This window comes from Equus asinus, chromosome 21 (genome assembly GCF_041296235.1).
Source record: "Equus asinus isolate D_3611 breed Donkey chromosome 21, EquAss-T2T_v2, whole genome shotgun sequence".
In the NCBI taxonomy this organism is placed as follows: Eukaryota; Metazoa; Chordata; class Mammalia; order Perissodactyla; family Equidae; genus Equus; species Equus asinus.
Window position 1 is genome coordinate 11111259 of NC_091810.1, and position 10769 is coordinate 11122027.

Genomic DNA, 10769 nt, shown 5'->3' on the forward strand with positions numbered 1-10769 from the left:
CCGGCGCTCCCCGACTACGGGTGCCTGCTGTGTGCCCGCCAGCAGCTGGGCTGCGGCAGGAGCGGGCGCTCGGGGGCATGTGATGGGAGTGTGCCGCCTCAAGGGAGTCCAAAAGAGGGAGCCAACCTGCGCCCTCGGGGAGCTGCTGGTGTCATGGGACGGCTGGTCAGCAGGAGCAGGAAGGGCTGGTGAGAAAGGGCGGCAAAGGGGCCGGGGTGGGGGAGCCGAGGAGCAGACGCGGCCTCACAGGCTTCTCCCTGCCCAGGACAGGGCTGATGCAGGCAAGGAGCGTCGTGCCTCCCAGAACGGCCCCCAGAGGTGGGAACAAGGAGAGGAAGATAGTTGGGGTGGGGGCAAAAAGCGCAGAGCTCTGGCCGCGGCGTTCCTGCGGAGAATGCCAGGGCACTGGAGCCAGGCGACAAGCGCAGTCACACAGACCACTTGCCTGAGACGAAACGCTGTCCTCCGAGAAAAAGGCCATTTTAAAAGGCCCACAATTAGACACATCTGTGTCAGAAAGTTTTTAAGTATAAGAATGGAGAAATATTCTACAAGCATTGAGGGGAATCAGGTGATTGCCCTGCTGTCCCCCGGTTCTCGGCTGCCTCAGATGACGAGCAGCAGACGGAACCCAGTGAAGGGGATACCAGGGTCCCGAGAGGGCAGGGCTGAATCCAGGGAGCCCACCTGTCTTCCATGGGCACGAAGAAGAGAGGCTAGTGCTGAGAAAAGACACCACATTTCTTAAGAAATCTCTAAGACGCCATCCATGCCACGGAGACGTGAACCAGAACTGTGATCTCAAGGACGGGAATGACACAGTATTGAAGGGCCAGCCTCGTCTCTAGGGTGGCAGCCTCAGAACCTGGTGGAGTCGCATGTCGTCGGAGCCTCCTCAGCTATCCCCACTGTGCCCCTCCCTCCCGGGAATGGGACGACTGCTTCTCCCGGCACGTCCTTCGCCTCCTGAGCCTCAAAGCTCAGTGCTGGCATGGCATGGGAGCCGTGGACGGCTGCTGCCCCTCGTCCCTGCTGCTGCTTCAGTTTAGAAGCCCATTTTTTTTCAAGCCCCAGGTATAAGTCTTATTGGTCTTGGCTAAACACAGTCAATTCACTCCCCTCCTTAGTGATTGTTTTCGGGGTGGGCATGTGACCCATTTCTGGCCAATGGGAAAAGAAGAGAGCTGACATGCATGAGACGGCAGCCCTGAGGATGACGGCCAGCATGGGGACGCCACAGGAAAGAAGGGGACCCAGGCCCAGCATGACGTCCTTGGTACCAGAAGTGCCACCTCCAGACCTGTAAGGTGGGACAGTTAGATACTGGGTACCTCATCTCCTAAGTGTTCTGTTGCTTGCTGTTCTTGACTGATGAACTCAATGCGTCTGAGTTATCTTAAAACAATAATGGTGCTCCTCCGTTCCAGCGCCTATGCATGCGAAATTTTAAAACATGGAGACACGGGCCAGGAGAATTACCAATCTACGAGTGTGCCCCCATGTGACAGGACCAGAGCCACATAAAGCATGACAGTGATCCTTTCACTGCTCAGAACCATAGCAGAGGTTTTCTGCATGTGTACAGCCCCTGCTAAATGCCCTGGGCGGTGGCCCTGTGTGATGGAAAGGCCACATCAGGTGCTGCGGGTCCGTCTATGCTTTGAGGCTTCTCTGTGGACCCGGCCTGAAAACCAAATTGGAAAACCAATCTGTGAAAACAATGTGACCAAAACCACGTAAATAAATATATCCCGGCTCCCCCACTTCTAGCAGTGTGACCTTGGACAAGTTACTTAACTTCTCTGTAGCTCAGTTTTCTAATTTGTAAAAGGGGATGATAAATATAGCACGTATTGCACAGAGCTGTTAGGAGGAGTCGGTGAGGAAGGCGGTGCCTGGCACAGTGAGCACTGTGTGAGTGTATGTGAGGGTGTGCACGTGTGAGAGCCAGACAGGGGAACAGAGAGGAGAGGGGGCGGGGGTGGTGGGAGAGCAGTCAGGAAGGGCACAAACCCACGACGCTGGTGACCAACTCTAGCATGATCTTTATTTCACTTTTTTGTTTTTGTTTGGTATTTTTAAAAAGAAAACATATCTTTTTTTTTGAGGAAGATTAGCCCTGAGCTAACTGCTGCCAGTCCTCCTCTTTTTGCTGAGGAAGATTGGCCCTGAGCTAACATTCATGCCCATCTTCCTCTACTTTCTATGTGGGACGCCTACCACAGCATGGCTTGCCAAGCGGTACCATGTCCACACCCAGGATCTGAACTGGCGAACCCGGGGCCGCTGAGAAGCAGAATGTGTGCACTTAACCACGGCGCCACCAGGCCGGCCCTATCATTTTTTGTAGGTTCTAAACCTACTTTGATAAACAAAGAAAGAAAAAATAGAAAAGTACCCCGAAATACTGCAGGGGTGATCTCTAGGAAGTAAGATTCTGAAAAATTTTATTTCTGTTTTAGACATTTCTATAGTTTTCCTCATCATGCATGTCTTAGTTTTGGAATCAGAAGAATGCCTTCCTATGAGAAATGGCTGCAGAATGTGTGGTCTCTGGGTCACAGTCGGTGGACACCTCAGGTTGGGGGAGCCCTGGGAGGTGGCGCGCCCAGGTCGGGGTCCTCTGGCTGGCCCCCTTGGCTGTCTCCCCTTTCGGAGAGAGCCTGGCGGAGCCCCCAGCCCCTTCCCCTCAGCACCTGCTGCTGATTGAACCCCTGCGGTGCCCACGTCTCTGAGGGTAACTGGACACTGGTGGCCAGCAGGAGCCTAGCCCAGGTCTGACGTGTGTGTTGAGCAAGGGAGCCAGTTCCCTGCCAACCCTCTGGCCGAGCCCCAGGCCCACCTGCCCTCTGCCCGCAGGCCCCGCAGGCTGGAGCCCGCGTGCTCAGGGCTGCAGGCGCAGATTCTCCGCTGCTACCGTGACCACCTGCAGGAGGTGCTGCTGTGCTCCGACCTGGTCAAGGCCTACCAGCGCTGCGTGAGTGCGGCCCGCAAGGTAAGGCCTGGCCCTGCCCTCCTGGCCCCTGTGGACACGTCGGGGCAGGGCACCCGCGTGCTGACCTCTGCGCTTCTGTCTGCTGAGTCGGACTTTCAGAGCTCCAGGCCTCTGCCCTGGCACGGGGAGGGACTCTTAGGCCTCAGATGTCCTCAGTCCTTTCCTGGCTCAGACGTTCTGCCGGGCTGTTCCCACGAGTGCTCTCGGTTGCCTGGGCTAGGAAAAGGGGGCCCTGTGGGCGCTGGGCCCCACTAGGCTGAGTCTGAAAGTGGCACTGGGTAAAGTCAGGCCCCACCTTCAAGGGGCCGCCCACCTAGTTAAGGGCATGTATGGGCCACCCGCTTCTTACCTTTGGGCAGTTGGGGGTAGGAGCATGGAGAAGGCCCCCGGTGCAGGGTGGGGGTCATAGAAGGGCAGAGACAGCCCTGTGGAAGAGGGAAGAGCCTCGGATTCGGGAAAGTGACGGGAGTTGGGGTGCAGCCAGCCTGAGCTGGGGAGGGGATGCAGGTCCTTCTCTGTCCCCTACTCCTGTGCTGGTCCAAAGCAGCATGCCAGGGCCCAGCTCTGGGGAGGGAGTGGCATAGCGGTCCCAGGTCTCCTGCACTCCCCAGCCCCGCTTCAGGGGGGCTGTGGGCTGTCGGAGATGTCTGGGGCTGGCGGCGCCCCTTCCCTGAGGTGTGGCCTAAGGCCTTGCCCTCATTCTCCCACGCTCCAGCCGGCTCCCACTGCTCTCCTCCTGCCTCCCCTAGTTCCTGTTCCTCTTCTAGACAGTTCCGTCTCCCTTCCCGGGCCCAGCAGTACAGTGCTCCAGGCTGGACCTGGTTCCTCCCCACCCTGACATGGCACCCCCACCTGGGGGCCTGGCCTTCACTCCAGGGGCACTTGGCTTGGAGCTCGCCAGAGGGCTGACGTGTTTGTTAAAAGAACCTGGCATGGGGCCTTCTTCCCATGGAAAAGCCTCTTTGGCCGGAATAAGAGACAAGTGGCTGTAGGTGCTGGTTGTGGAAAGGCTGAGGTCAGAGGTCAGTGGTGGTCGGGCCTGGTGTGGCAGAGTCTCCTGCTCAACAGCCCAGCCTCTCCAGAGCCCTCCTCACGTTTCTGTTGGCTCAGACCACAGCTCTGCCCTGCTCACACCCGCCCTGGGCTGGGCACAGCCCACACCAGCACCTGCTGCCCAGCATCAGCTCTGGCCTCTGGGATGCAGCAGCGAGGGACATCGCAGAGCCCCATGGCCCCGCTGTGGAGCGTGGAGAGCTGTTTGCTCGATTTCAGACTGAGCAGGAAAGACAGCAGTTCCTGCAGTATCGTCGACAGAAGGAGCGGGAGCTGGGCCAGCTGCACTGGGCCACGCCGTGTGGGCTGTGGGACGGGCAGCTCTCCCCATGCCGCTTTGCATCCACCGAGGTCTTTGTGAAGGGCTGCACAAAAATCCCTTCTCCCGCCGGGATCCAAGTCTGTTCCAAGCCTCTGCTCACCACGCACCTGACTTCCCGAGGGAAAGACCTAAGGCTGTGCTGTGGCCCCCTTGGCTTCCCCGCAGAGCCCTCGTCCAGCCCCAGCCCTGACTCTATCCTCGCTCGCTCCGTCCAGGCCCCACGCCATGACAGTTTTCAGCCCCTCCCCCAGCAGAATATTTCTTTAACAAACACATCTCACCAATGTATCTTCATTGCACCGAGGCAAAATGTGATTACGGAGGAGACAGATTGCATTTAACTCCAGTGTGTTCTCTGTGGCTCCAGCATGCTTGAGAGGGGCTCTGGGGCACTGCCAGGCCTGGCTCTCTCCTCCTGGCCCCGCCCCCCTGGCGTTCTTAAAGCCTAAATTGGAGACTGAGCAACTGGCAGCAGCAGAGACCGGTCTGCTCCCCGGCTGCGTCTGCAGCGTTCCTTCGGGAAAGCATGCTCGGCGGACTCTCGCAGGCCTCGTAGCGCAGACGCTCAGCTTGCCACTGTGCCTGAGATGCTGCAAGTGCGAGAGAAACTCCCACTGCCCTCAGCCAGCCTCCTCCAGAGGATGGCAGGTTAAAGGATCTCTAATGGGGATTTGCTTCTGGCAGCAGCCAGGTGGCAGGAACCCTCATCTCTGGCAGCCAGGAGTAGGTATAGGACAGAGGCCCACCTGGTCTGGAGCTGGGGCAGGGAGCACCTCCCCAGAGCTCCTGGGGCACGCTCCAGCACCTGGGGGGCCTTCCATGCCCGGGGACGTGTGCGTGTGTGCGGATGTGGACAGCACCTCGGAAGCAGGTTTCATTGAGTAACCGCCTGATTGTGAGGGCTCTCGTGTTCCAGAGCACACTCTCCGAGTGGTTTCACTTAGAAAATCCAAGTGGTTAAGTACGAGAACAGAGGGGAGACCTCAATGGGGCAAAGGAGAGTTGGGCTGGGAGCTGTCTCTACACAGGGTGGCGTGGGGAGGCCCCTGTTAGCTGGTCGCTGCGGGCATGTGCTGAGTGGGCACTGGGCACAGAGGTGAAGAGGCCCAGCCCCAGGCCTCGGGGACCAGCTGGGGAGGACGGTTTCCACTAACGGCTCACACTCACGGGGCATCGAGAGCCTGAGGCCCTGTTGGAGCTGAGGCCTGGGGGATGCACAGGGGCCCTGGCAGAATAGGGCTGGAACTGAACTCTGCCTTGTTCTCCTTTGTAGGGTTGAGGAGCAGCCATCACTCTTGGCCCTGGCAGTGACTTGGAGCCCTGAAGAAGGGACCAGTTATGGGGCCACAGGCCACAGACACCGTGCCCAGCCATTTCCCGCTGGGTGTCTACAGATGCTTCTGTGCCATATGCTTAAGAAATCGAGTGTGTGCGAGTGTCCAAAAACAAATAAAGCACATGTCTTTGTTTCAGTCATTCTCTCTGCTGGCAGACAGTCACTGCTGCCTCCTCTGTGTCCAGCCCTGTGCCGGACCCTGGCAGTGCAGGCAGAGTGAGACAAGCTGCCCCCTCAGGGAGGACCTGGCCTAGCAGGGGAGATGGGCATGGAAACCCAAAATTAGGCCTCAGCACCAACAGGCCACCCAGAAGCAGGTAGGAGATGAAATGAGGGGAAAGCGGTTCTTTCCAGGGATGGAGCAGGGAGAACAGGCCAGCTTCCTGACGGAGGCTCTGTCTGAGCTCCAGCACGAAAGCTGAAGGATGCCTGGAGGGCAGGCCAGAAGCTGAGGAGATGTGGGGCTTGGGGGGAGCACAGGCCCAGCCCAGCTGGGCATTTGCAGAGAGCAAAATGGGGGCCAGGCAGGGCAGGGGGTAGAGGCCAGGCCGAGGTGTGGGGTGTCTCTAGCAGGGAGCAGCACTGTCCAGTCCCTGGTTCTTGGGGAGGAAGGGCTTGAGGGGCACAGGACACCTGAGGGCGGATGACCATGGAGGCTGGTGACAGGTCAGGGGACAGAGCAGGGCAAGGCTTAGGAGCTAAAACTGGCAGGACTCTGGATTTGAGTGGGCGAGGGGAGGATCAAGGATGATTTCCAAATTTTTGGCTTGGGTGCTAGTGTTTCTGCAGACTGAAATGAAGGACACAGGGCGTTGAGAAAGGCAGATGACACCTGGCTTGGGATGAGCTCTGCTCAGTTGGTGTGTAAACACTGGCCTGCCAGGCCTTGACCTTTGGCGGGACCCCCGTTAGGGTGCCTCGACCACACCTGGGCTGCACTCTGGCCTGCCTGGTGCAGTGGGAGGCAGCAGGAAGAGTTTGGGGTGGGCTTCTGATCTGCCAGATACTCCGCTGATGACCTTGGATGTCCTGCTAAGGTTCTTTTGGAGAGTCCCAAGCCGTCTGCAGCTAAGAGCCTGCAGTCTGGACTCAGGCTTTGCAGCTCAACCATCTCTGCACATCCCCAAATTCTCACGTGCAGAGCTCAAATGGGGATTGAGGCTTGGCAGTGTCCAGTTGTCTGGGCAGGTAGCACGAGGTGGTTCTATTCGGCCACACTGCATACTGGCTGAGAAGAAAAGAGCTGTGAGAGATGCCCTCTCTAGAAGGTGTGGGTCAGCTTATCACAGCCACAAGGACACAATCAGAAAACACGCGGGGGTGAGTGGCCAGGGTAGGAGTCAGGGCACCTTGGCCTGAGCCTCCTTGAACCTTGCCTGGCAGCCCAGGGAGGGGCTGGCCATCTTTGACGTCAACCCTGGGATCATAGGTCACCTGGTCTACTGACCTGAAGTGACATCAGTCCTTCAGCTGCTGATACCCTTCTGAGACCCCTCCGAAGCCTCTGGCGTCCAGGGTGTTGTCCAACTTGGAAACTCACAGGAATAACTCTCAGACTCCATCCTCCTACCAAGGAGTCAGTTAGGGGCAGCTGTGTGTCTGCACGGGTCTGTGTGTGCTTGTCCATCTGTGTGTGTGCACAGTGTGTGTGTGTGTGCATTGTGTGGATACACAGATGTGCCTCTGTGCTTGTGTTTGTGCACAGGCAGCCAGCCATGCTCACCACCTGCTAATGCTCCCGGGCTCTCTCTGGCTGGATCTCAGCCCATTTCCCTGAATCCCCTGGAGCCAGCACTGAGCTTCCCTGGCCTGGTCTCCATCCCTCCCCTGCTAGGCACTTAGGAGGTGTGTGTCCAGAGCCGTCTGTGTCATTGTATTGGAGTGTGAGTATAGGGGGACTCTGCATGTGCTCAGAGTGCAGGCTGTATGTGCATTTGTGCATGGCACGCTTAAGTGTCGACGTGCATCTCCAGTCCCTCTGCATGGCCATACATAGTAGGAAGGAAGTAGGGCCTAAGAGAGCATTGCATGGGTGAGGGGTGTGGACCTGGAGGTGGACATTCCTGGGCTCAGGTCCCCACCTGCATGACTGTTGAAAGGGAGCATTAGTATTCATCCCATCCAGTTGCTGGGGGATTAAAAATGATGATGTTGGCTGTGATATCCAGGGTCCAACCAGGAAACCAGAAACACCCTAATTATTTAAAACAGAGGGAATTGAATGCAGGGAGTTGATCACAAAGGAGATGGAGGAGCTGAAAACCCAAATGGGATGGTGTGATAACCCAGAAATTAGCAGTTTCCTTCCGGTAGGAAGCTCCCATCCCCCCAGGCCTGGAGGGACAAAGGGAAGAGGTGGGGTCACCCAGTGGAATCTGGCTCCACAGGGGCTCTGCTCAGGGGAGCACAGAGCTGCTGCAAACAGTGGCTGCCTGTGGCCGAGAAGATGGAAGCAGCCTGACCTCTCCTCACGCCCTCCCGCCTCCATTCATGCCTCCCATGGCCGAACCTGGGGGAGATGGAGGGCCAGGCGGCCTGGAGCTGCCACCTGCTATGGAGGAGGGGACTGAGAGCCAAGACCACAAGCAGACCACAGAAGCCTTTCAGTGGGACCGTCTGGGGTGTGCTGAGTGGGGGTGTGTGTACGCGTGTGCTGTGCTTGGGCAGGCGTGAGTAGTGGGTGCAGATGGTGGATGTGTACACACACCTGTACGTGTTCACAGCTTGTATTGGCGCATGATGGACAGCTTGCAGAAGTGGGGTCAGTCCTCAACCCTGGCTGTCATTTACCGTGTGCCTGGCCCTCTCCCATGCCCTTTATAAACACTGACTCGTGTAAAGTCTCACATAGCCCTGGGATAGCTACTGCCATCATCACCCTGCCCTCCCTTTACAGATGAGGGGACCATGGCACAGAGAATGTGAGTAACTTGCCCAAGCTCACACAGTGCTCAGTGTGACACGGCATTCCCTCTTGAAGGCCAGGTCCTCGCTGTGTGCTGGGCCCCGCCCAGCGATGGCCAAAGTCTTGACTCCGCCCTGCTCCAGGGACCCAGCTGAGAGGATCAGTCTTGTATCCTTTCCCTTCGTCTGGCTCCCCAGATGGGGAATGTGGCCCCCAGCAGAAGAAATGGCTAGAGTTCATTCCTTCTAACGTCATTACCGACTTGGAGAGGCCCAGTTATGCCAAGGCAGGTCTGAACGGGCCATCAACACCAAGGTGGCCATGCGCCCTGGGGCAGGACCTCGTGTGAGGTGCTGATTCCTACACACTGAGAGAGACCAATCCTGCCTGGGCCACACGCTGCCGCCTCGGCCCACGACCCTGCCACCCCTGCCGGTGCAGATGCTGCGCTGACATCCCGAGTGACTGCGGGTGGCTGGGGTGGGGCAAGAGCAGGGCATGCAGGGAGTGTCCGACGTGCCCTGGACCTAGGAGGAGGCTGAGTGTCACTGCGGATGTGGCGAGGGCGCTAGCCTGCAGAGCCAGAGGAGGCGGCTCACCAAGCCACTCGGGAGCACGCATTTAGTGAAACACAGAAACACACAAAGCCTTCTAAAGTGTGCAGCTCACAAAAAATGAAAACAAAGCAAGCACACACACACGTACACTCCATGCCTTTGTTGTTTACAGGAGACACCACCTTAATTATGAGGGCACAGGTCAGTTGAAAAGAAAACAGCTGCTGGTTGTGTTAATATCAGGCGAGGTGGGCTTTAAGACCAGGGGTGCTGTGGGCAACATGGGGGACGACTTGCAGGAAGAGTTAGAAACCCTCACGAGGTGTGCACCTGAGTCGGAGCACACTCCATGAGCTGAGTCTGCCGGGTGAGAATGAGAGACGGCCGGGTCCACGGTCGACGTGGAGATCTGGGAACGTGCACCCCCTCTGCCCAGCGACCGCGGGTCAGTGGCTCTACCAGTCGGGCCTGAGGAGGTCAGAGCATGTGCGGGCCCTGCATCCTGGGCTGTCGGGCCGGCTTTTGCTCGATCACTGGAGCGCCTGCTCCACAGCGTGATGTGGAGATTCAGAGCGCAGCTTCGGAACCAGACAGACCCAGCACCGACTCTGAGCCCCCGGCAGCAGTTTTCCTGAGCCTCTAAGCCTCTGTTTCCTCATCCGTGAAAGGGAAACAGTCATAGGCGCCATCTCTGAGGGGGTTATGATGACAGGTGTCCCCACAGTTAGTGCTTAGTGTGACTGCAGGGGACCTGCCACCAGATCCCCTGCAGGGCCAGCTGCTGGCAGACAGCCTCTCTGAGTCCTCCCCCTCTGAGAAGTGCCTTGGCTGAGGAGCCACCTCAGCAAAGTCGCTCCCCAGGGAGCCAGGGTTTGCATCCAATTACTGCTTGATGGGATGGGGTATAAGACCAGGCTCCTGTGCCCCAACCTGGAGCCACCTGGAAGGATCCCGACTGGAGAGCTGGTCATGGCCTCATGAGACTGCTTGGCAGCTCAGTTTGGCCCTCTGCCTCCTGCTCCCTCCCCTCACCAGTTGACCCCAAGGGCACTCCCTAATAGAGTGCTGCAGCCTCATCTCTGACTCAGAGCTGGCTTGGGAATCCAATGAGCTGACATTGCTTCATTGTTAGATCCTAGGTACTGGGAAACGATGGCAGTCCCTGGTCCACGCCCCTGGGCTCATCGTCCACAGGAAAGCTGACGGTGCAGGGCAGTTGGGATGAGTGCCCCAGGGAGCTCGGGGAGCAGCGGGCCAGGCCGTGGGGTCAGGGAGAGCCCTTCTGAGGAGCCGAGGCTGAGCCAGAGTGGGCCGGGGAAGCGGCTGCTTGTCTATCATCGTGTTAATAACATTGGCAGCCCACCAGAGACTACCTCCACCTCAACTGGAGGAGACGCAGGAAACAAAATGAGACACATCCCTGAGATGGCTCCACAGCCATGGACAGGAGTGACGTGGAGCACTCAGAGAGAGGAAGGAGTCTGTGCCTGATGAGCCCATTCTTTGGATGAAAAAATACCACCTACGCACAAGACAAATACACAAACAAAGAAAAAGGCCAGAAGGGTCATACAACAAAATGCTATAGCACTTTTCTCGGG

General features: G+C 57.9%; 1 protein-coding gene across 2 annotated transcripts in view; it reads left to right on the forward strand.

Annotated features, from left to right (window-relative positions):
* Positions 1-5846, forward strand: part of CHCHD6 (coiled-coil-helix-coiled-coil-helix domain containing 6) — a 253019-nt gene extending 247173 nt beyond the window's left edge. Inside the window, exons 7-9 of one of the 2 annotated variants that reach the window (XR_011496584.1) lie at positions 1128-1307; positions 2860-2995; positions 5644-5846. Coding sequence is in view for 1 of the 2 variants with exons in the window: in XM_014846097.3 (XP_014701583.3) it covers positions 2860-2995; positions 5644-5649 (142 nt within the window). In the remaining variant the exon portion in view is untranslated. The remainder of the gene's footprint in view (positions 1-1127; positions 1308-2859; positions 2996-5643) is intronic. The other variant, XM_014846097.3, reaches the window with a different exon arrangement.
* The last annotated feature ends 4923 nt before the right edge of the window (positions 5847-10769 follow it).